Genomic DNA, 24,504 nt, shown 5'->3' with positions numbered 1-24,504 from the left:
TAAGCCCTCAGTTTCCCATCTGGCAAATGGGACCAAACCACAGTATCCACCCCAAAAGGCAGTTGTGAGTGTCACTGAAAACAGAGCCTGGTGCATTTTAAGCACTCGTCGTGGGGTGGTTGTTATTAATGCTGTTGTCTGTTTCTCAGCTGAAACCACTTTCAGCTCCAGGAGGGGAAGTGCCTTTCCTAATGGCACACACAAGCTGGTCAGCACTCAGAGCTGGCTCCTCCCATGTTTCACTCTGTTCAGCAGTCTGGCTGGCTGTCCCCTCTCCATCCTCTAACTCCAGACCACCTGCTTCTCGGTTGCCCTTCCTGCCTATATGTGGCCCTTCTAGGGGCAGTGCAGCCCTAGCCTGCTCCCATATTTACCTGGCCTAGCCTCCAGATTAGCAGTTGGGCACAGCAGTGGGCAAACTTGTCAGCATGTCTGATCAGTGATGATGGAAAAAATTCTGGAAATGAACAATGGTGATGGTTGTACAACAATGTGAATTACACTTAATGACACGGAATTGTATATTTTATAATTATATATTTTAAAATTATGAACTGATCCCAGATGAAGGGTGGAGGATCCCATAACTTCGGCCCTGAATTCAGACAGGCTGGAGTTGGAATCCCTGTAGCAGTATACAGAAGAACTATACATAAAAGATCTTCATGACCCAGATAACCACAATAATGTGATCACTCACCTAGAGCCAGACATCCTGGAATGTGAAGTCAAGTGGGCCTTAGGAAGCATGACCACAAACAAAGCTAGTGGAGGTGATGGAATTCCAGTTGAGCTATTTCAAATCCTAAAAGATGATGCTGTGAAAGTGCTCCACTCAATATGCCAGCAAATTTGGAATACTCAGCAGTGGCCATAGGACCGGAAAATGTTGCTTCTCATTCCAATCCCAAAGAAAGGCAATGCCAAAGAATGTTCAAACTACCACACAAATGCACTAATCTCACATGCTAGCAAAGTAATGCTCAAAATTCTCCAAGCCAGGATTTAACAGTACGTGACTTGAGAACTTCCAGATGTTCAAGCTGGATTTAGAAAGGGCAGAGGAATCAGAGAGCAAATTGCCAACATCCATTGGATCATCAAAAAAGCAAGAAAGTTCCAGAAAAACATCTAATTTTGTTTTATTGACTATGCCAAAGATTTTGACTGTGTGGATCACAATAAACTGTGGGAAATTCTTCAAGAGATGGGAATACCAGACCACCTGACCTCCCTCTTGAGACATCTGTATGCAGGTCAGGAAGCAACAGTTAGAACTGGACATGGAACAACAGACTGGTTCCAAATAGGGAAAGGAGTACATCAAGGCTGCATATTGTCACCCTGCTGATTTAACTTATATGCAGAGTACATATGCGAAATGCTGGGTTGGATGAAGCACACGCTGGAATCAAGATTGCCAGGAGAAATATCAATAACATCAGATATGCACATGACACCACTCTTACGGCAGAAAGTGAAGAAGAACTAAAGAGCCTCTTGATGAAAGAGGAGAGTGAAAAAGTTGACTTAAAACTCAACATTCAGAAAACTAAAATCATGGCATCTGGTTCCATCACTTCATGGCAAATAGATGGGGAAACAATGGAAACAGTGATAGAAGTTATTTTGGGGGGCTCCAAAATCACCGGAGATGGTACCTGCAGCCATGAAATTAAAAGATGCTTGCTCCTTAGAAGGAAATCTATGATCAATCTAGACAGCATATTAAAAAGCAGAGACACTACTTTGCCAACACAGGTCCACCTAGTCAAAGCTATGGTTTTTCCAGTAGTCATGTATGGATGTAAGAGTTGGACTATAAAGAAAGGTGAGTGCTGAAGAATTGGTGCTTTCGAACTGTGGTGTTGGCGAAGACTCTTGAGAGTCCCTTGGACTGCAAGGAGATCCAACCAGTCCATCCTAAAGGAAATCAGTTCTGAATATTCATTGGAAGGACTGATGCTGAAGCTGAAACTCCAATACTTTGGCCACCTGATGTGAAGAACTGACCCTGATGCTGGGAAAGATTGAAGGCAGGAGGAAAAGGGGATGACAGAGGATGAGATGGTTGGATGGCATCACTGACTCAGTGGACATGAGTTTGAGTAAACTCTGGGAGTTGGTGATTGACAGGGAAGCCTGGCGTGATGCAGTCCATGGGGTCACAAAGAGTTGGACTCAACTGAGCGACTGAACTGAACTGAAAGTGTACAATACTATGCCATCTAGTACATTCACACTGCTGTGCAGCCACTCAGTTCAGTTCAGTTGCTGCATGTACTCTGCATGTAAGTTAAATAAGCAGGGTGACAATATGCAGCCTTGACGTACTCCTTTCCCAATTTGGAACCAGTCTGTTGTTCCATGTCCAGTTCTAACTGTTGCTTCCTGACCTGCATACAGATTTCTCAAGAGGCAGGTCAGGCCGGTCTGGTATTCCCGTCTTTTCCAGAATTTTCCACAGTTTATTGTGATTTACACAGTCAAAGGCTTTGGCATAGTTAATAAAGCAGAAATAGATGTTTTTCTGGAACTCTCTTTTTTGATGATCCAACGGATGTTGGCAATTTGATCTCTGGTTCCTCTGCCTTTTCTAAATCCAGCTTGAATATCTGGAAGTTCATGGTTCACATATTGCTAAAGCCTGCCTTGGAGAATTTTGAGCATTACTTTACTAGCGTGTGAGATGAGTGCAATTGTGGAGTAGTTTGAGCATTCTTTGGTCTTGCCTTTCTTTGGGATTGGAATGAAAACTGACCTTTGTAGTCCTGTGGCCAAGGCTGAGTATTCCAAATTTGCTGGCATATTGAGTGGAGCGCTTTCACACCATCATCTTTTAGGATTTGAAATAGCTCAACTGGAATTCCATCACCTCCACTAGCTTATTCATAGTGATGCTTCCTAAGGCCCACTTGACTTCACATTCCAGGATATCTGGCTCTAGGTGAGTGATCACACCATTGTGGTTATCTGGGTTGTGAAGATCTTTTTTGTACAGTTCTGTGTATTCTTGCCACCTCTTCTTAATATCTTCTGCTTCTGTTAGGTCCATACCATTTATGCCCTTCATTGAGCCCATCTTTGCATGAAATGTTCCCTTGGTATCTCTAATTTTCTTAAAGAGATCTTTAGTCTTTCCCATTCTATTGTTTTCCTGTATTTCTTTGCACTGATCATTGAGGAAGGCTGTCTTATCTCTCCTTGCTATTCTTTGGAACTTTGCATTCAAATGGGTATATTTTTCCTTTTCTCTGTTGCTTTTTGCTTCTCTTCTTTTCACAGCTATTTGTAAGGCCTCCTCAGACAGCCATTTTGCTTTTTTGCATTTCTTTTTCTTGGGGATGGTTTTGATCCATGTCTCCTGTACAATGTCATGAACCTCCATCCATAGTTCATCATGCACTCTGTCTACCAGATCTGTGTGTGTGTGTGAAGTCGCTCAGTCGTGTACGACTCTTTGCGACCCTGTGGACTGTAGCCTGCCAGGCTCCTCTGTCCATGGGATTCTCCAGGCAAGAATACTTAAGTGGGTTGCCATTTCCTTCTCCAGGGGATATTCCCAACCCAGGGATCGAACCCGGGTCTCCTGCTTTGCAGGCAGACCCTTTATCCTCTGAGCCACCAGGGAAGCCTGTCTACCAGATTTAGTCCCTTAAATCTATTTCTAACTTACACTCTATAATTGTAAGGGATTTGATTTAGGTCATACCTGACTGGTCTAGTGGTTTTCCCTACTTTCTTCAATTTAAGTCTGAATTTGGTAATAAAAAAATTGTACACTTTAAATGGGTTAATTTTATGACATGTGACATTTTTTTAATGGGGGAGCTGGATAACCGCCATCTCTCAGGGTCCTTTGGGGATGCAGCATTTTATTCTATAAAAAGTCTACTCTTACAGAAGAGCAAAGTTCACTAACCCCCACGATCCCCCAACAGCCCCGGGCCCACCTTAGGGAAGACCCAGCAGCGCAACCCAGCGTCCAACTCGGGCTCGGTTTGCATTGACACGCCCACTCACCCAGCCAGCCTCTGCTTCCGCGCCCCCACGTGTTTTGCGCAGCCCGGTCCCCTCCACGCCCTCGCTGGGACTCTCCACAGAAGCCAAAGACGGAAGACTTGGAGAGACCTCATAAATAATACATCACGTCAGCGGCTGGTGGGGCGGGGCTTCGACGCGCCTGGCTGAGTCAGGGTTATGAATAATACACACTGAGGCGGGGCCTGAAGGAGTGCGCGTGTCGGGGCGGAGTCCGGGCACGGAAGTGGACGCCTCTGGGGGCTTGAGAGGTGGGGCCATCCATCCTTATGAATATGCAGAAAACAGGGGCGGCGACTACGGGCTGCCTTCGGCCCGTAGCTCGGCGCGGCTAGCCGCGTCTCATGAATAATGCAGCACGTCGGCGCGCAGTGCGGCGCCGGCCGGGCCCTTGGGGGGCGTGGCCATCCGCGTCTCATGAATAATGCAGTGCGTCAGCGGGCGGCGGGGTGGGGCGTGGCCGGCGCGCCGCTGGCCCCGGAGCCGGGAAGCGGGGGGCGGGGGAGCGATGGTCGCAAGATGGCGGCGCTGAAGGAGGATCGGAGCTACGGGCTGTCGTGCGGGCGGGTGAGCGACGGCAGCAAGGTGTCCGTGTTCCATGTGAAGCTCACCGACAGTGCCCTGAGGGCCTTCGAGAGCTACCGCGCCAGCCAGGTGAGCGGCGGACTCGGCGCGGGCGTCGGGGCGCAGGTCGGCCTCGCGCGCCCCTCTCCGCGGCGTCCTGGCTTGGGGGTGCGGGGTCCGGCGTCCGAGGTCTTGCTCGCGGGTTTCTGGGCCAGCGGGGCGCGGGGTGGGCGCACGTCCCTCTCGGAGAGCGGGGAACCTCGGCTCGGGAGGCGACCCTGGCGGGCGGCCGAGGGCGGCCGAAGGGCCAGAACTCGCGCGCCTGATCCGGGGGGCGTCTTTGTCGGCACCTGGAGGCGTCCGGGGCCTTTGCGGACTCCCCCGGCACCTGGGCAGGAACTAGTTTTCTCACCTGGCCAGGGGAGGGGGTAGAGGTAGCGCTGTCCGAGCACAGGAGGTGGGGGGTTAGGGCTTCTCTGTCTGGCTGCTTGGCAGGGAGACTGGTAGGGATGGCTGACTGCGCTCCCGGGAGCCGCTTTTCCGCCTAGGTCACTGGCGGGGTGGGTCAGTGGGTCATCTCTGTCGGGGCTCCTGTGGGGTCCTGTTCACTTTGTGTGGGGAGGTTCTGTCTGCACTTGGGGGCCGTCTTTGACGCTTTCCGGTGAGGCTCCTGGAGTTGGGTTCACTCATTTCTTGGGAAGGGAAGTCTGGGCAGAACCTGACAGCGTTTTCCCAGCTCCCCAGGTGACCCTGAATCGCTGGACACCTTTAGGAAGAGGGAGTCTTTTTGAGGGGGGCTTGCTGGTATGGAGCCTTTCCTAGGCTGGGAGCCCGGGGTGGGCACCTGGGGAGGCACTCTGGCCACCGCACCTGGCCGCTGACTCTCACACTTCTCAGGGGCCGATTTGGGCCCTTCTGGGGAAGTTGGAGGCGTTTCAGTTCTGCCACCTGGCCCAGCAGGGGAGGGGGTGTTGGGAATGGGCTTCTGTGCACCATCTCTCTAGGCCTGACTGGGGAGCACATCTGGGCCGGTGGTCAGAAACTGCTTCTTCCCATTTCTGTTTGTGTCATGGCGCCCTCCTCCTGTGTTGGGACACAAGTTGCAGGTCCCAGTGGTCAGGTCCTGAGGGGAAATGGTTGGGGGGGGGGTCCTTTTCCTCTTTGCCTGGAAAGTCGGGGTTCATAGCCAGTGGTTAGGAGGTTGGGTCTGGTGTCAGGTTCGGGGAGGCCCTGCCCTCTGTGTGTGTGTGTGTGTGTGTGTGTACTGGGGATGGGGGGGCCTCGGGCGGGTTAGGAGAGAGACTAACTAGGAAGGAATGCGGCTTTCTTCCTGCCCTGGGCTTGTTCGGCACCATTAGCTAAGCCCGGAATTTCTTTCCCTGTTTTGTTCCCAGTGCCCACCCTTCCCCCCCTTCTTCCCACTTTGGGGGGCAGTTTCCTTCCTGTCCTCGTGTCTCAGTTTCCCCTTCATTGAACTGGGAGTTGGTCTATTTTGGAAGAGTGAGTGCCCACCTTGTCCAAAAGGGATTCCCCCAGGTGAGGCTGGGGTGCCCCTGCAGGTGAGGAGGAGGGGGCTGGATGGCCAGATGAAGCCTCCCTTCCTTGTGGAATCCCAGCCCAGAGTCTTTTTTCCCCCTGGGCAATTCCGACTCGTTCTGCAGGAAGGCGGGCTTTCCTCGAAACAGCTGGGGGAGAGCTCCTGCGCCGTGTAAATAAGGTGAACTTGGCACCTGGTCATGGTGGCTTGGGAGCCCCGCCTTCCCTGCCATGCTGCCCTCCCTGGCTCCAGTCGCCCGGAAGGCCCGCCTATGCGTCCACCTCATGCTGTCACGCTGCTATTTTTAATTTAGGGTGTTGGTTACATCCCTTAAGCTGGATCTTCCTCCTGTGAGGGTGAAGGTATAACTGCAGACTCAAGTTCGTCCCACGCAGAGCCCAGCTGTGTACGTCGTGTTGATCAGCCAGAAGGGACTCCCTCGCAGAGCTTCTCCTGCAGGCTGGTCGTGTTAACCTGACTGGTTGGGCTGAGTTTTGGGGGTGACTCAAACTTCCATTTTTCTCAGAGGCAGACAGGTGATTGAAGTTTCTTGGCTATTTTGTATTTAATCCTACCAGACAGGCAGTGTCGTGGACTGAGGTAAGACCGGGGCAGCCCGGGCACTCAGTGTTCCTGGGTGGTGGGCACGGGGAAGGTGACCTGGTGAACCTGTGTGCCTAGAGACGTGTATTGGCTATTAGCACAGTATGCGTTTTGTTGCATTCTGATTTGTATGACTGTCACAGCTCAGCGTTTTCTCTTCTCTAGCCCTGCCACTATATGGTTTGCCAGTGGCAACTTGTGGAGAGGGAGGGTTTTCACTTTTACTTTATGTCGTTTACGTTGTACTTTATGTTGTCACTTTATGTTTAAGTTGCCCCTTGGACAGCACAGGTTTGAAGTGCCCACTTATACATGGGTTTTTTTTTCACCAAACACGTACCATAGTACTAGGTTGGTTGACTCTGCAGATGTGGAACTCAGGATATGGAGGGCTGACCATAAAGTTTATTCAGGATTTTTGACTCCTAGTGGCTTGGTGCCCCTAACCCCGGTGTTGTTCAAGGGTGAGCTGTAATGGCAAAGAGGTTTTACAAATTCAGATGTGGCAGGGGACTGGCGAGGAGCTTCCTTCAAAACTTTCTCTGTGGCTCCCAGGAGCCTGTAATCCTAGCTATTGGACTAGCCCAAGTAGGAGTCCCTGACAGCTTCCATCTCCCGAGGGGTCTGGAGTCTGAACTGCCTTTGTATAGATCCAGTGACCAGCCTGGAACGTGGTGGAAGGTAAAGGTGAAGTTACATGTGGCTGCCACTGTCCAGACTGGGGTGTTGGGCAGTCTCGAGTGCGTCCCAAGGCACTCCCATGGATCTCCCTTTTTGCTGTGATGGGTTACTTCTGGGAGAGAAGAGAGAGAACGTGTAAACACAGCCCATCACTCCAAGATCGCATCTTGGGTCTGTTCCGAGAAGTGTCCCTGATAGTGACTCTGAGGAAGTGACCTTTGCTGGGGCACCTTCCTTGATCACGTGGATATTTCATCGTCAGATTTGATGGATCTGTTGCTGAGTGACCCTTTCCTCTCCTGGATTATAAGTTTCTTAATGAAGAGAAAGATGTTGTTTAGGGAAAACTGAGGGCTCAGGGAAGGGCCCAAGAAACCTGCGAACTGGAGCCTGTCTGCGTTTGAATCTCTGCATCTCAGGTGTACCTGCGTGAGGCCTTGGTTCTGTGCCTGACCCCTCTCAGTCCAGCTCTTCCTCCTCAGAGCTCTGAGGATCCCAGTGGCTGCTCTGGATCCTTCTTCTCTTTAGGATTATGAGTGTCCCAGTACCTGAGCCCTCTTAGCTCCTAATCCTGCCCTCAGGGTTGGGGATGTCTCAGCGCCCAACCCTCTCTGATTCTTCTCTAAGGACTGTGAGGGTCCTAGTACCCGAGCCCTCTCCAGACTCCGAGGATCTCAGGCCCTGCCCTCTCTGAGTTCCGGATTCTTCTCTCGGGACTGTGAGGGTCCTAGTATCTGAGCCCTCCCAGCGCCCAATCCTCTCCAGACTCCGAGGATCTCAGGCCCTGCCCTCTCTGAGCTCTGGCTCCTCCTCTTGAGGCTGTCAGGATTCTTTTGGCTTGTGTGCAGCCCTGATCCCTCACAGGTTCTCAGCACTTGGTGTGGGGACCCAGGGCCGGTTCCCACCTGGAGGTTTGAGCAGAGACTGCTGCTGCTAAGTCGCTTCAGTCGTGTCCGACTCTGTGCGACCCCATAGACGGCAGCCCACCAGGCTCCCCTGTTCCTGGGATTCTCCAGGCAAGAACACTGGAGTGGGTTGCCATTTCCTTCAGTGCATGAAAGTGAAAAGTGAAAGTGAAGTCACTCAGTTGTGTCTGACTCTTAGTGACCCCATGGACTGCAGCTCACCAGGCTCCTCTGTCCAGGCAAGAGTACTAGAGTGGGTTGCCATTGCCTTCTCTGAGGAGAGACTATGGGAGACTATCTTTCCTCAATCTGATTTGAGTGCCTGGTCTGTACAGGGACACTGCTCAGGGGCTAGATGTTTACCAGTGACCAGAATGTGTCCCCAATCTCTCTAGCTGGCATGCTAGAGGCAGGAGACAGATAATGAACAGGGTGGCACCGAAATCGGCATGAAGAGCTTGTCAGCGGTCAGTGTCAGGAAGGAAATAAAATGAGGCGGCGTGAAAGGGCGCTGATTAAGAGAGGCATGCTTAGGGCATGCCAGAGCTGAGGTCTGCCAGGCGAGGGGTCCCTAGGGGGGAAGGGGTAGGGGTTCCAGGCATGGCACATGTACAAGCTTTGAAACACGAGGGGCTGGGGAGGGTGTTTGCTGAGGGTGGGGACTGGGGGCTAGGTAAAGGGGTGGAGGCGGCTGCAGGGCTCTGTCCTGGGACGGGCATAGGAAGAGGGGCTCTGCAGCAAATAACATGAGACTGTTCTGGACTCACACTGGGGGCTGCTCACCTGCTGCTAAGGGGCTAGCTGTGTGGGTCTCAGCTTGGACACCAGTTGCAGGAAGAGCCTTAGTTGAGCCTCTGCTCCCCTCTGCCTTGGTGAGGCCCCAGGAGGTGGGTTCATCTCCCCTTCCTGGGGGGGCACCCCACTTGGCTCTAACTGGTGGTGGCTTCTTGCCAGCCATGTCTGTCTTTCAGATGGGCTGTCTTTGGGAATAGTGATTAGCTAAATTTGCTGCTCCTCCTGGCTTTCAGCCCGGTCCCTGTAAGCCCTTTGTCCAGGCACATATCATCTTCTTGACAGTCTTGGCTGGTAGACTAGCTTCTTGTTCCCACTGTTCTTTGTGGGCAGTTGAGGCTCTGAAGGGCAGTGTTGCTAGCTGAGGTCACTTGGATTGTCCTCGCTGGCCTAGGCTGCCTCTCAAGTTCGGAGGGAATTGGAGCCGCTGGGACCTAGCTCTGAAAGGGAGTCCCACTGTGGTCTCAAGTCCTTATGAAATGCCAGCATTCTAGGCTCCTGGGAGTGGTGGTGACGTGAGTGGCCATACAGGTGCTTGAAGTTGCCAGCTGTGACTGTCGCGTGTCCCCTCTCCCTTGAGAAGACCTGCAGGTGATAACCAGTGCCTGTGGATCATGCCCCACGTGCCAGCGCTGGCCTGAGCTGTACACGTGACTTCATCTTGTCTCCTGGTTGTCAGCCCCAGGTGGGGAGTGGTTCCCATTGCTCAGACGAGGACACAGGTCAAGACTCTGGGAGGCCGAGTCTCCAGAAGGAGTCTCACAGCTGAGATGGGCCAGGAGTGTCCGGCACCGGGCTGGAGGGCAGTGACGCAGTGTGTGGCCTTGACCTTTGTCCCCTCTGAAGAGTGGGGAGTCCCTCCCAGGAGGCGCATGCCTCACAGGTCCTGAGGGCTGTAGGGTGAGTGCTGGTCATTTCTGCAGCTAGCCTCTGTGGCTCTATGTGAGGGGCCAAGCCCCCCATCGGCTGCTGTGACCCTTGACTAGGTTTCCGGCAGCTGTTCGCCATGGTGACTGTGTGTAAACAGTTGTCGGCTCTCGGAAACCCATCCTCTGTTGACTCATCGGCAAGGCCAGAGTTCATCACCCTTGAAGTAGTTTTGACATCATACCCAGATTGTGACATCTTGAAAAACAAGACTGCTTCTCCTGGTCCCAGATCAGACCCTGGTTTTGAGGGAGCTGGTGCTTTGCGGCAGCAGCCCTGCTGGACGCACCCGGCTGTCAGTCCATCCTGCGCCTTTGGGTTTGCCTCCCCTGGGTTCCTCGTTTGCAGGGCCTCGCTCCCTTGCTCTGCCTGTGTGACTTTCTTTTTGGTCTTCTTTCTTCTCGGCAGCTTGCGTGACCTGGAGTTGTCTGAGATCTCATCTTTTGCAATATGTGGCCACTCTGCAGTCACCCAGAGCCCAAAGGGATGTATTCTAGAACAGTCCCTGCAGAGACAGCCTCTGATTGGTTGTGCAGTAAGTGGCACAGACAGCCACAATGTGCAGTTCTGTCACTTAGCTTTTTCATGAAGAAGCTGCCATCCGAGCAAAGCATCCAGGGGAGACCTCCTGTCCCCGCACTAAGTGGCTGCGCTGGAGCTTGATGCTAATTATATCCTCCTAGCTGGGCCCTCCCTGGCCACACTGAGCTGTGGCTCCTGGTTGAGTCACCAGGCCAGAGTGGGGTGTTGGTGACTTGCCATAACCCCTCTAGAGGGGAGGGGGCCTCACGGGTTTGGGAAGTTTGTGGGGTCACTGAAGTGAAGTGAAAGTCTCTCAGTCGTGTCTGACTCTGCGAACTCGTGGACTATACAGTCCATGGAATTCTCCAGGCCAGAATACCGGAGTGGGTAGCCTTTCCTTCCCCAGGGCATCTTCCCAACCCAGGGATCGAACCCAGGTCTCCCACATTGCTGGCGGATTCTTTACCAGCTGAGCCACAAGGGAAGCCCAGGAATACTGGAGTGGGTAGCCTATCTCTTCTCCAGCCGATCTTCCCTACCCAGGAGTCGAACCCAGGTCTCCTGCATTACAGGCAGATTCTTTACCACATCAGGGAAGCCTTTTGGGGTCACTGAGCTCCTATTTAAAAGTGACGTGGGTCAGAATTTCTTTCTTTTTACCATAAAGCAGTATAGTTCAGTGACGAATGCTAGTGATTCCCTGTTCCCATGGGCTGTTGTTGACACCTTGGTGCCCTCTTCTTTCTTGTATCTAGGCACTGAGGCACCACAGTGGTGTTCTCATGTAGTCTTTTTTTTAATTTAAAATTTTATTGTTAAAAAACATTTACTTTTAGCTGTGCTGGGTCTTTGTTGCTGGGCACGGGCTGCTCTTTAGTTGCAGCTTGCAGGTTCAGTACTGAAGAGGAGCTAAAGAGCCTCTTGATGAGGGTGAAAGAGGAGAATGGAAAAAACTGGCTTAAAACGGAACATTAAAAAAACTAAAATAAAAAAAACCCCAAAACTTAAGATCATGGCATCTGGTCCCATCATTTTGTGGCAGCTAGAAGGGGAAAAAGTGGAAGCAGTGACAGATTTTAATTTCTTGGACGCCAGAATCACTGCTCAGTAGTTAACCACTCAACCACCAGAGAAGCCCCTTACATAATCTTAGGTCTCAATTCTTCCCCAAAACCGTATGAGCTTTTTTTTCCCCTTTAAAGCACAGTGCTAAGCTTTGCTTTTTGTGGCTGCGTTTTCTCCTGCAATGCAGACTGTGAACAGGTCTGTGGTCCTCCGACATCACACCGACCCTGGGGATTCCCAGGTGCCTGGAGCCTTGCCCTCTGTCCTGTGCTGAGTAGGGTTGTGCAGAGATGCAGAATTGCAGAGAGGTGCTGAGCAACTGAACTCTTGTCTGGTGAAATCGAGGCCCAGGAGGGATATGGTCTGTTTTGTGGCGTTGGACTGTCAGCTTGGTCAGGCACGGGGCAGGGGAGACTGGGGGTAGAAACGTGGGTGCCTGAGCTGGGGTCCACTGGGCTCAGGCGGGGGGACACGTGGAAGTACTGGGGCTTCCACCTGCGCCCGGCTGGGGAACGCGCACGTATCTCACCTTTCCTGATTCTGGCCACAGAGCAGAAATGCCTTTGCACGCCCGGCTCCTTGTCACGCTCGAGCTAGGTTTGTGAGAGTCAGCTTATGCGGGGCTTTTGGAGACGCTGGTGGTCGCCTCTGGAGTGACTCTTGGCAGGGGAGGAAAAGCGGCTGTGGCCCATCTGAGAGCCCCTGCGGGTCTGCGGAGGGTGAAGGACGAGGGGGCGAGCTGGAGGACGTGTGTGTGGCCCTGGCGACAGCTGCTGCGGGGCCTGTCTTTCTGGGTTGCTGCCTTTGTCTCAGGGTGTGGATGTCGTGAGCTTCTTGCCAGAGTCCTAACGAGTGCAATTTAGAGGTGGTTTTGAATGGATGTGGCAGCCATGGAGGCCAGCAGCCTTTCTTTTTCTGGTTCTTGGATTGTGTTTGTGGCTCGGGGGCAGCTGGATGGCAGGTTTCCTTGATTGTGCTGGCCTTGACCAGCTCCTGGACAGTGGATGTTCTGGATGCTGGGAGAGCCAAGGCTGGGCCCTGGACAGCATTTGGGGGTCATTGTCACCTCTCGTCAGCTTCCTGGTCAGACAAGCAAGTGGGCTATGCTGTCCACGCACAGAGAACATTGGGTCAGGGGCCCAAGGCCTGCTTATCACTTCCCAAGGTTCCTAGGCACACTCCTAAACAGGCAGTCCTGGGGTAGTTCAGCCTGCCTTGGCCTGCTCTGCTTTCGAGAAATCAATAAGCTGCTGGTGACTGAGGGCTGAGGTTAATGCTCAGTGTCGTTGGTCCATCATCAGTGTTCTCCTGATAGGCCTTCAGCAAGGGAATGAGGTGCAGCATGGGGACACCTATCCCAAGCGTGTGCTCTCCCAGTACCTCTGGTTTCTACAATCTCCGCCTGTCGGGAGGGTGTCAGCTCCTCGTGGTTTGCCTGGCTACTCTGTGTCCATCTTAGATATGCCAGGAGGATGTCCTCACAAGGAGGTGTCTCTGTCGAAGGAGACTTCGTGTTGGGATCAGGTGGCCTGGCTCCAGCCAGCTCCTGGGCTACTGGCTTCTTTCCCAGCCTCAGTTTCCCTGGTTGAAGCCACCCCTGCAGGTGTACTGGCCTCCCAGGTCAGGCAGGCGAGGTGTATGGATGCTGACCACCCCTGCTGCCCCCACTGTGTATGTGTGCATTACAAATGACCTGAAATGTGAAGGCCTTCAGAATATAAAATGCCGACTTCTTTGTCTCTGCTGTCAAAGATTTCTTTGTAGAATGAAGAATGGCCATTAAGTGAATTTTCTCGATCTTTTGAGCTACGTTCCTGTGCCTGGAAGTCCACCGCGCGGTGCTGGAGGGAGCTGGGCCCCTCGTGCCTCCTCCTCCTTGGTCCCTCTGTGGTCTTGGAGGACAGTGATGGTGGAGCAGGCAGCGAGCAGAGCCCAGCTGGAGTTGAGGGGGACAGGAGGGCATGGGCATGACCAGCTTTCTGGAGAAATGTCTGGCTGGGCCGCAGACTGACTGCCGAGCCCTCTGGGCTGGTGGCTGCGTATGGCAGAGCGTGAGGAGTCAGGCCCAGAGCCCAGGCTGTGGTGGCTCTGTCTTTGCCTTCAGGTTGTGCCCAAGCGTGTGGCCTTTGGGGGCTCACACGAGGGCAGCCTCGAGGGGTCAAACCTCCCTCCGTTCGAAAATGCTGGTCCCCAGGTGTGTTGAGGGAGGGGAGTGCTCTCCCCTCCGTTGGCAGCTTGGCTGCGTGTCGCCCTGGCAAAGGTGTGTAAAAGCTGAGCAGTGAGGGCCCACCCCTGCCCTTTCCTGGGCCCTTTGGCTTCTCTCTGGGCAGGAGTGGCAGGACATGGGCATGAGGGCCTGAGGAATCCCTGGCCTGTCTCTCTGCCCACCTGGCTGTGTGCCTGTGGCCTCCGTGTCCTGTTCATTAGATGGACTGAGTTGGCTTTGCCCTGCACCCTCTACATCCCTGTGGGGGAGGCCAGCGGAGGGCGTGGTGACGAGGTGGGAGGGAAGGAGAAACACAGTGGCAATGGGCAGGAGGTGCCCCGGGGGTGCAGGGCAAGTGAAACCCCACGGGGAGGGCCAGGAATGTCTGCGGGAGATTCTGAGAGACCAGCTGAAGGAGGAAGCTGGGAGTTGGGGGGCAGCTGGAGGAGGTGGGGGTAAGGGGTGCCTCAGCTGGAAGCTGGGGTTAATTTTGTCATCCAGGGAAGCCTTGAGTGAGTTGCTGTGGCTGCTCTTCTTTGTGTGGGTGTAGATGGCTGCCACCCCTTCCTGGGCTCCCTGTGGAAGCCTCAGCCCCATGGCTGACTTTACTCTGTGTGTGACCATTTTCCCCTGGGGGCTTCCTCCTGTGACAGGCAGGACTGGGGGCGGTTGTGGTCAGGGAGGCCTTGCTAGTGCTAAGACCAGTCATCCCCAGTCTTAAACTTGGGGCCTCTCAGAGCCTTAACATTCTTTTTATTATTGTTCACATAGCATACATTTGCCATCTTAACCATTTTCAAGTATGCAGTTCAGTGCCCCGAAGTACATTCACCTGACTTTGCAGCCATCACCATTATCCATCTCCAGAGCTTGTTCATCTTCCCAGTTTTTTCTCCTTCAGCCCCTGGCAACCACAATTCTGTTTTCTGTCTTAGGAGCTACAGTTCTGTTGTCTGTCTCTACAAGCTTGCTAGGCTTCCCAGGTGGTGCTAGTGGTAAAGAAGCCATCTGCCAATGCAGGAGACTTAAGAAACGCTGGTTTGATCCCTGGGTTGGGAAGATCCCCTGGAGAAGAAAATGGCAATCCACTCCAGTCTTCTTGCCTGGAGAATCCCCATGGACAGAGGAGCCTGGTGAGTAGACATCCTCACCAGCACTTGCTATTTTCTCTTTTGTTGGTAGTAACCATTCTGACGAGTGAGAGGTGGTCTTCGAGCCTTTAAAATGCTCTAAGATACTTGTGACTCTCTTACAAGAGCTGCAGTCTGAGGGGCCTCTGGCTCTCGCTGAACCGTTCATGGGCTTACGAGTTCCCTGGTTGACAGAGAGCCTGGCCCCAGCAGGACGGGGCCATGTCGGCACCCACACTTGAGGTAGGCTTGGGCTGGCTTCAGGGGCTGCCCAGGTGGCGCTAGTGGTAAAGAACCCCTCTGCCAATGCAGGAGACGTAAGAGACGTGGGTTTGATCTCTGGGTCGGGAAGATCCTCCCTGGAGGAGGAAATGGCAACCCACCCCAGTATTCCTGCCTGGAGAATCCCATGGACAGAGGAGCCTGGCGGGCTACAGTCCACAGGGCCACAAAGAGTTGAACACGACTGAAGTGACTTAATACATACACGACTCGAAGGCCTGCCTGAGGGACAGGCTGGAGCAGGGTCACCCGGGAGCAGCTGACAGGAAGGGCAGGGCGAGCAGGTGCGTCCCCGCCCTGCATGCGAAGCTGTGGTCCAGTGGTGATGACAGTGACAAGGGAGGAAAACAGCGACGCGTAGAGATGGCAGTGACTGTGCAGGAGCCTGGGCCAGTCGGCCTGCACCACGTAAGCTGGGAGGGTTAGTAAGTGCCTTGGGTGGTCTTCCCTGGTGGTTCAGGCAGTAAAAAAAAAATAAGCTGCCTGCAATGCAAGAGACCTGGGTTCGATCCCTGGGTCAGAAAGAGCCCCTGGAGGAGGGCGTGGCCACCCACTCCGTATTCTTGCCTGGAGAATCCCATGGGCAGAGGGGCCTGGCGGGCCACAGTCCATGGGGTTGCCAAGAGTCAGACACAGCTGAGCAACTAACACTTTCAAGTTTTCAACACTTTCAACTTAGGTGGTCTAGAAAACCTGTCGGGAGAGGGCAAGCAGAGTGGGGGTGAGGGCCAGGGAAGGGCGGGAGTGTGTGTGCATGAGTCAGCCCAGGCAGCTCAGCTCTCGGCCACCCTCTCTACTTCCTGCCCTCCCAGAGGCAAGACTTCTGTGCTCCCCGCTCCCCTAAACCCAAACGGAGGTCCTAAGCTCATGTGACAGGGAGGAGCTGGGCTCCTCCCTGCAGGGGAGGCTGCTGGACCCTTCCCTGGTCCTGAACCTGGATGGGGCAGAATCTGCTGTGCTTTTGTGAGTTTAGCAGTTTGTGGCCCATGTTGAATCACAGGGGGAATGCTTTGGAGAATGGGCTCTCTTCCAGGTGGGAAGTGGCCTGGAGACCCCAAGGGCCTGGAACTACCCTTTGTAGGGTGCTGGGCAGGTGCAGGCTGGGCCTCAGCCATCAAGACCTCTAGTGCTTTTGTCTTCACTCCTGTGCTTGACCTGACCTCAGGGCCTGGGTGGAGGTGCATGGGGAGCAGGGTGCTTTCCTGGACCCTGTGGGCAAATCCCGCCCGCTTACCTCTGGGTGGTGGGGCTCCCGCAGGGGAAGTTGGGCCCCCTGGCTGGTCCTGCTTCTGCCTCCCCTCCTCTTGTACGGTGTGTGTGTATTGTGTACGTGTGTGTGTGCACACGCCTTGGTCACACACTTTTGGTTTGTTCGGTGCAGGGGAGGCTGCTCTGAGGGGACCCAAGGGCCCTGGTGGGGGTGACCACCTTGTCCTGTCTCCTTCCTGGTGAGGGTGCCGCTGGGGCCAGAGGCACCTTGCCCTGTCCCACTGCCCTGAGGAGGGTAAGTAGGCCAGGAGGTTCCTTTTTCCTTTTCCCTTTTTTAAATTGACTGACCAATTGCCACACTGAGAGGCTTGCAGGATCTTAGCTCCCTAACCAGGGATTGAAGCCAAGCCCTGGCAGTGACCAAGTCCTAACTGCTGGTGGTGGTGGGTGATGGTTTCGTTGCTAAATTGTGTCTGACTCTTGGCGACCCCAGGGACTGTGGCCTGCCAGGCTTCTCTGTCCATGAGATTTCCCAGGCAAGAGTATTGCAGTGGACCTCTATTTCCTTCTTTACCTAACCACTGGACTTCCAGGAAGTTCCTCTCTTTTTAAAAAAATATGTATTTGGCTGCACCAGGCCTTAGTTGTGGCATGCGGGATCTTTCCTTTCCATCGCAGCCTCTGGTGGGATCTTGAGTTGTAGCGTGTGGCAGTCTGGTTGCCTGACCAGGGGTTGAACCTAGGCTCCCTGCATTGGGAACACTCTTAGCCACTGGATCAGCAGGGAAGTACTCCCCCTCGCCTTTTAAAAAGTGCCTTATGTACATTTTACGTAACTTACTTGGTTGTGGTGGGTCTTTGTCGCTGTCAGCTTTCTCTGGTTGAGGCGAGTGGGGGCTACCCTGCCTTGTGGCACTTGAGCTTATCTTGGAGTGGCTTCTCTTGCTGCGGAGCGCAGGCTCTGGCTGAGCGAGCTTCGGCAGTTGCAGCTTCCAGGCTCAGTAATTGTGGCTTGTGGGCCCTAGAGTATGCTGGCTTCAGTAGTTGTGGCCCACGGGCTTAGTTCCCTGGTGGCATGTGAATCTTCCTGGACCAGGGATTGATCCCAGGTCCCCTGCCTTGACAGATGGACACCATCTGCTGCACCACCAGAGAAGTCCCCCCTCTGTCTTTCTTCAACAGTGACTTTTTGGGGAAGTGCAGCTTCCTGCTGTGGACTTTGTGGCTCTCCCCACATCTGGCGGAAGTGATTTAAGGGTCCTGGTGCCACACTTCCACCAAGGGGAACACCCACTGAGCCGGTTGATGGCAGCCTGCCTCACAGGGGACAGAGTGGGGGCAAGCGCAGCTGGATCTTGCCCGTCTTGGCTGGTGCTTCCCTGCCCCCTTCTCAGGGTCCTGGCAGGGAGCCTGTGCCACGCTACCCTTTGGCTGCTCCCTCTGCCTGTGGGATTGGTGGTAGAACTCCTGAGGCCACTTTCTGCCCGTGAAGAAGCTGAGTCTGTTGTGCCCAGTGTTGCAAAACCAAGGTGCCGGCAGTCTGCCACCGTGTTAGGTGAGCAGAATCAGAGAAGGATGCCGAGGATGTGCACTGCCACGGCTGTTCCTTTCTTCAGCGCCAACCTTAGAGTCTGAAAGGAGGGTTTGTAGGCGCGTTTTCTTGGGATGCAGTGCCGTTGTGACACAGGTGGAGGTTCTCCATCAGTGACTGTCTGGCCATCAGCGCCTGAGACGTTGACTCTGGCCCTTTACGGAGGAGGCCTGCGGCGATGGGTCTGGGGTGCTGGGATGGGTGTGTTAGCAGACTGTACTGTCCTGGGGCGAAACTCAGGCCATCGGCCCCTGTGCTGTTGGGTGCGGTCTGTGAGCCCCAGCAGACAGCTTGGTGTTGTCTCAGGGCTGGGCCCTCGCTTCAGAGGGTTCTTTTGGTTCAACCCCTTCATTTCATGAATGGGAGTGTCGAGAGAGTGGTGGCGAGCCTCAGACCCGAGGGGTTCTGCTCAGGGCCTGCCTGCACTCCCCATTTCGCGCAGACTCGGCGTGCTTTCCGCCCCTCGAGGGAGGCGCTGGCTTTCCTGGTAGCAGCTTTCCTCAAGCACAGTGTCAGGCTTGGCACGGCTTCCAGTGGGCCTGGCCTTTTCGTTTGTGACCTTCTTGTGAACTTGGGAAACCATAGTTGCGCAGCCTGGGTGGGAACAGCTGTGCGCGAGTCCCTGGGAGGGCGGGGGTCTGCCTGTGACCTGAGTCAGGCTCTGGCGGAACCACGATCCCTCTGCCTCACCTCCGTGGGTGTAAGGCCGGGCTGCTGTCCAGCAAGGGGTCAGTTGTTCACACAGTGTTTCCGAGTGTGTGCTGCCCGGCCTGAGGAACAGTCAGGTGACAGTGGTTTCAGGTGGGCCCCTGGTGTTGAGACGGCGGGCGGCGGGCATGTCCTGCTCTCCGGGAGAGAGCTCTCACAGGCGGGTCCGCGCTTGCGGCTTTGGTGCACCTTTGGCGCTTTCTCAGTTCTGGGGCAATGCCCCTTGTAGTTAGATTCTGATGGACGCCATCTGCAGGTGATTCTGAGCGAGACCCTGGAGAAGGCCTTCTTGGGCAGGCCTCTGCTAAGGGGCTGTGGCTTCTGGGTTCTGTTCACAGAGAAGGCATGGTTTTGCCGTTATCTGACAGTGTCACTTCTTTCAGAATTGGATGGGACTGTTGAGCTGCTGCAGGACGTGCAAGGGTGGTGCAGGGGGCAGTTTGAGGGGAAGGGGCAGTCCAAGGGGGATGATACGGGGGACACCCCAGGGTGGAGAGACCGCTGAGAGATGTCTGAGGCGGGGGCAGGCCGCAGCTAGAAGGATGTGTTCCTTCCTCCCCTGGTTGTACTATTTTTGGTATTGGATGCTCACAGATGTCTGCTCGTTCCAACAAAACATGCTCGGCTCACAGCAGATCTGGCAAGCGGGACAAGGACAGCCAGCCCTGGTGGCCTGTGTCCAGCTTGTCTCCCGCCTGCTCAGGGGAGGGCACCAGGCTCCTACTTGCTGCTTTTCCTGTGCACAGAGTCCTGCTAGTGCAGGGCCGTGTGTGTAGAGATCTGGTGATCTGCGCCAGCTCCTCCTGACAGGAAGTGGAGCTATGTTAAGAAGGGTTCTGGGGTGGTGTTTGGCTTCGCGTGTAGGATGAATGGTACGTGGCCCCTGGCCCTCCCTGGTCTTCGCCTTGCCATCTGATGTCTCTGTGGGGAGGGCTCCCTCTGTTACTGAGTGGGTGAGGTTAATAACTGATCCCCACCTCCCCCGTCAGGTGAGCTGGGCCATGAGAGAGGGGCCAAGAGTGGAGTCTCCCAGTGTGTGCATAAGTGCGCAGGGTGAGGCTCACGGGCTGTCTGCAGAAGGTGGGCTGGTGCAGGGGTGCAGAGGTACAAGGCCCTGGACTCCTTTTCCTCAGGGGTTGAAGGTGACCCTGCAGAGTCTGTGCTCCAGAGCCAGGCCTCTCCTTGTCCCTCATCCTGGGACCTTCACACAGCTCCTGCCACCTGCCTCTGCTCCTCTTGGTTTTGGTCTCTCATAGGAGAATTCAGAGGCCCAGACACTGTGTGATAGGAATTACCAAGCAGGTGATCTGCAGGGCACAGCTCAGCCCAGGTGAGTGGCTGGCTTTGGAGCTCCTGTGCTGCTGTTTCCCAGGGCTCAGCCGTTCGAGAGCGAGCACCCAGGGTGATGTCTCTTACTGCGTAGCTCAGGGGGGCGGGCGAACTCAGAAGCGTTGAAGCAGGTCCCTGGAGGACACATGGCCCGGGCCTGGGGCAGGCAGCAGGATGCCTCACACTGGCTGAGCTGGGGCTGCTTTTGAGTCAGCCTGCTGCCCTGGGTTGGCGGCCTCCGGCCCCATGTTCTGGTGGGCACCCCACAGGTCTAGGTGCAGAGGTTCTGGGTGTCTGAGCTCCGTCCCTCCGTGAGTGAGGGCCAGGGTAGCAGACCAACTGTAGAGTGCAGTGCTCGAGCCGGACCAGGAAGAGGGGCTGACTGGGCTCTGGACTCAGCTTAGCCCCCTGCAAGATGGGGGGTCTGTCCCTTCCTTCCAGGCCACATTCCCTGCTATCTGCAGAAGTCAAGGCCTGAGATGTCTGAAAGGGAGGCATTTCCTTCTCTGCTGGAGCTCTAGGCCAAGAGTCTCCCACATGCCAGCATTGTGGACCTCAGGTAGGCCTGGCTGCTGGGCTCCATAGGCCTGGCAAGCTGGCCAGTTCTGGAGGGAAGAGGGTTGCTGCTCCTCTGAAAACCGGAAGCTAGGATTGTGGGTTCTGGAGCCTCAAGTTGCTTCCCTTTCCGGCCCAGTCATAGATGAATGTGACAGAAATCAGATGTGCACCGCAGCTTCATGTAGGCGTTCGGGAGGAATCCTGAAGTCTGCGGAAAATTTAGGGGAAATTTAGAACAGCGATCCCCGTGTCATCATTGTCACTCAGGATGTGCTCTGAAACTTGGTAACTCAGAGAGTCACAAGACGGCATTGAAAACCAGAACACGAGCGGCATTGGCCAGCCACGCGGGCAGACCCCTCGGCAGGGCGGCTGGCCTCCTGCTTCTCCGCGGCTCCCAGCACTGCCCCTGCGTGTCTGCACAGTGGCCGAGCACCTATCTTCTGGGGCCAGAAATGAAGCAGTGTGTGTGTGTGTCTTCTGCACACGACAGCCACCTGACAAGGCCTCCCCAGGCTCTGAGACCCAGGGGAGACCCTGACTGCGAGGAATAAACCAGTGGCATATGGACGTGGGGAGTCCTGGTCAGCCCCAGGCATCTGGCCCAGAGCACCTGTTTTCCACCTTGGGCGGGCTGCAGCCAGGCCCCAGGAGTGGCATCCCCAGTTTGGGAGTGCCTGGCCCAGTGCCAGGCCGCATGGGTTCTGAGTGAAGCGCGATAGTCCTGTGGGCTCAGATTCCACCGCAGGTCAGGAGGGCTTGCTGGAGAAGGAATATTTGCTGGGACCTGTTGAAAAGTGGAGTTCCTGGTGTCAAAGCAGGTGGTGAGGAAGAGCCTCCACTCCAGGAGGCTGTGCTGATGAGAAGCCCATCCTCTTCCAGAAGAGACAAGATAAGGGTGAGAGGCCAGAGTGGTGGGGAGGGTGGCCAGCACACCCCACTGCAAGGTAGAGGCTTCAGGAAATGGCCCGTGTGCCTGTGCCTCAAACCCTTTTCCGCTGGGTTTTTGTTTAAATTTTTTATTTTGCATTAGACAGAGGATGAGGTGGCTGGATGGCATCACCGACTCGACAGACATGAGTTTGAGTGAACTCTGGGAGTTGGTGATGGACGGGGAGGCCTGGCGTGCTGTGATTTCATGGGGTGGCAAAGAGTCGGACACGGCTGAATGACTGGACTGAACTGAACTGAACTGATAGCCAATTAACATTGTTGCCATAGTTTCAGGTGGACAGCAGAGGGACTCAGCCAAACATATACATGTATCCATTCTCCCCCTAACTCCCCTCCCATCCAGGCTGCCACATAACATTGAGCAGAGTTTCCCGTGCTTATACAATAGGACCTTGTTGGTTATCCATTTTAAATATAGCAGTGTGTACATGTCCATCCCAAACCCCCTATCTTTCCCCCAGTTGTTCCCCCAGGCAAGCAAGTCTTTGATTCCCCTAGGTCTTCCTGGGCTTCTCTGGCCTACCCTTGCAGTCTGGATTCAGAGGCCTGCTCCTCCACGTGCCCCTGCGCTCAGGGTGTCCTCTGAGGGGTGTGTGCTCCTGTCGCGACATCTGGGGCCGCACTGACACACTGTATCAGCAGGGTGAGCCAGGTTCAAGAACTCGCGGTGGGGCTGTGTTGAGGAGGGGCGCGGTCCTGTGTGGTCCCCCTGTCCGGCTCACTGGGCAGTCTGTTCTGTTGTTCCAGGGGCCGGCATCCTGCTCCGGACCCAGGATGCTGTCAGCTCAGCCCCCTCTGCAGGGAGAGCCCTGCCCTGGAGGCCTTGAGTCTTCCCGGTGGGGGGCTCTCCTCAGTTGCCTGTGTTTGATTCCCTTCCTTTCCCGTCCTCCAGCTCTGCCAGATTCTTTTTCCAAAAATAAAAGTCCCCCCCCCCCCGCCCCCCCCCCCGCCGGCTTTATCCCAGCTCTCACCCCAGGGTGGTGAAGTGGAGGTAAAGGCCCCGCTGGAGTTGCCCAGGGCAGCAGCGCGGGGCCCTGGGGTGGCGGTGCCTGGAGCTCTCAGACCATTGCTCACGGCACTTGCCCTGTGGGGGACCTGGGCCTGGCCTGTGATGCTGACTGTAACACTTTTCTTTTTCAGCTGGCTTCCCTTTTTACCAAATAAAATCAGCTTTATTGTTACTTATTTTAAATATCTATTTATTTAAAAAATTATTTATTAGTGGTGGCATGCGGGGTCTTCTTCCCTGACCAAGAATCATACCTGGGCCCCTGCATTGGGAACACAGAGTCTTAGTTGCTGGACCACCAGGGACGTCTCTATTCATTCATTTTTATGGTTTTGTTTTTGTCTTTGCTGGGTCTTCGTTACTGTGCAGGTTTTCCTCTGGTTTTGCTGAGCAGGGGCTGCCCTCTGACTGCAGTGGGGCCCCTCATTACGGTGGTCTCCTGTTACAGAGCCTGGGCTCTATTGAGGCTTCCAGTCTCCAGAACACAGGCTTATAATCGTGGCTCATGGGCTTCGTTGCTCTGCGGCACGTGGGATCTTCCTGGATCAGCGGTTGGATTCTGAGCCACCAGGGCTGCCCAGTATTTATCTTTATGTATTCATTTATTTGCTTGCGCCGGTCTTGGTTGCAGCCCCACAGGACCTTGGTTCTTCGTTGGGGTGCGTAGGATCTTTAGTTGCAGCGCTTAGCTGCACTGGACGGCCAGGGAGCCCCTCAGACCAGCTTTAACGCGACACTTTATAAAGCAGGTGATGGGCCATCCTGGTGCGGGCTGGGGAGTCCTGCTGGGTGGCCCGTGCCCTGGGGGGTTGGGGCCATCTCTGTCCAGGAGCTCGCGGCTGTTGGTGAGCTTCTGGCCTCATGGGGTCCCGGGCAGTATCCTCCCACTGCCAGGGTGCTCCAGCCCCTTCAGCCTGCCTGTGGTGGAGGCACCTCAGATGGCAGCCGTGGGGCGTCTGCGTGGAGCCCTGTATCCTTCCCAGTGCCCAGGCTCCTCCTCGGGCATCGCACACCTCGCCAGGCTGCTGAGTGCTTTCCCCTGCTTTTGGGGCTCTTGGATTCTGCTTTTATGGGCCCGGAGCCTCTCCCTCAGCTGGTTTGGAGGCAGCTCCTTGCAGAGCGTTGGCCGTGCCGCGCGCCCTGCGTACCGGCTCCTCTGTCCCGGGGGTGCGGGCTGCGGCAGGTAGTGTCACTGCTGTTTGTCTTCCTTCACGGGATAGGGCTTTGGGAAACCCCAAAAGCCACTGTTTGGGGTGCTGACATGTCCTCGATGAGACTCTGCAGGTTTGCACCTACTTTGGCTGGTTGCAGGGTTTTCCGTGGTGGGGGAGTCCCCACTTGCAGGGCTGACTGAGGCGAGCTCACTCTGGTTCCAGCTGCCCCAGCGGCCTGCAGCACCGCTGCCACTGGCATGCCACGGGGCGAGGCTCGCTGCCCACCAGGGCCTCTGCCTGGGGCAGGAGCTGCTGGGGGTCTGTGCCCCTTGCCCCTACACCCTGGATGCCCTCTGTTGCCTGCTGACTCCCTCCTGTTGCACCACGACTCACGGAAAGCGCTCTGTCAGCATAGATAGCGCTGTGGTCATGGCTCCCGGAAGCCTCTCGGCGCCCACAGACACGGGGCCTGCCTTGTGTTCCCATGGCTCGTCAACCCGGGGTTGCCACGCTTCTTCTCCGGGCCCGCTGCTTTCCTGGAGCCCCCGTGCGTCACTGCCATTGGACTGGGTGTGTGGATCCTTAGCAGGATTTCCCACCGCATGATGGGGCTCCTCCTGTCCTACAGAGCTCTGGGATGTTTGGTGGCCTAACGTGGAGTGTCTGCCACCTGTTAACAAACCCCTCATCTCGGGCAGCTGGGCGGTGGTGCCGCTTATGGCTGCTGGGGACCCTTG

At 55.1% G+C, this 24,504-nt stretch overlaps 1 protein-coding gene across 1 annotated transcript in view; it reads left to right on the top strand.

The window, feature by feature from the left end:
* The first annotated feature begins 4,526 nt into the window (after positions 1-4,526).
* Positions 4,527-24,504, top strand: part of ELL (elongation factor for RNA polymerase II) — an 80,279-nt gene continuing 60,301 nt past the window's right edge. Inside the window, exon 1 of the mRNA XM_040241201.1 lies at positions 4,527-4,695. Coding sequence (XP_040097135.1) covers positions 4,561-4,695 — 135 coding nt within the window. The 5' untranslated portion in view covers positions 4,527-4,560. The remainder of the gene's footprint in view (positions 4,696-24,504) is intronic.

The sequence above is a fragment of the Oryx dammah genome, unplaced genomic scaffold, assembly GCF_014754425.2.
Source record: "Oryx dammah isolate SB20612 unplaced genomic scaffold, SCBI_Odam_1.1 HiC_scaffold_5, whole genome shotgun sequence".
NCBI classification, from domain to species: domain Eukaryota; kingdom Metazoa; phylum Chordata; class Mammalia; order Artiodactyla; family Bovidae; genus Oryx; species Oryx dammah.
The sequence above is the reverse complement of the archived record's forward strand: the minus strand, read 5'-3'. Positions and strand labels throughout refer to the sequence as shown.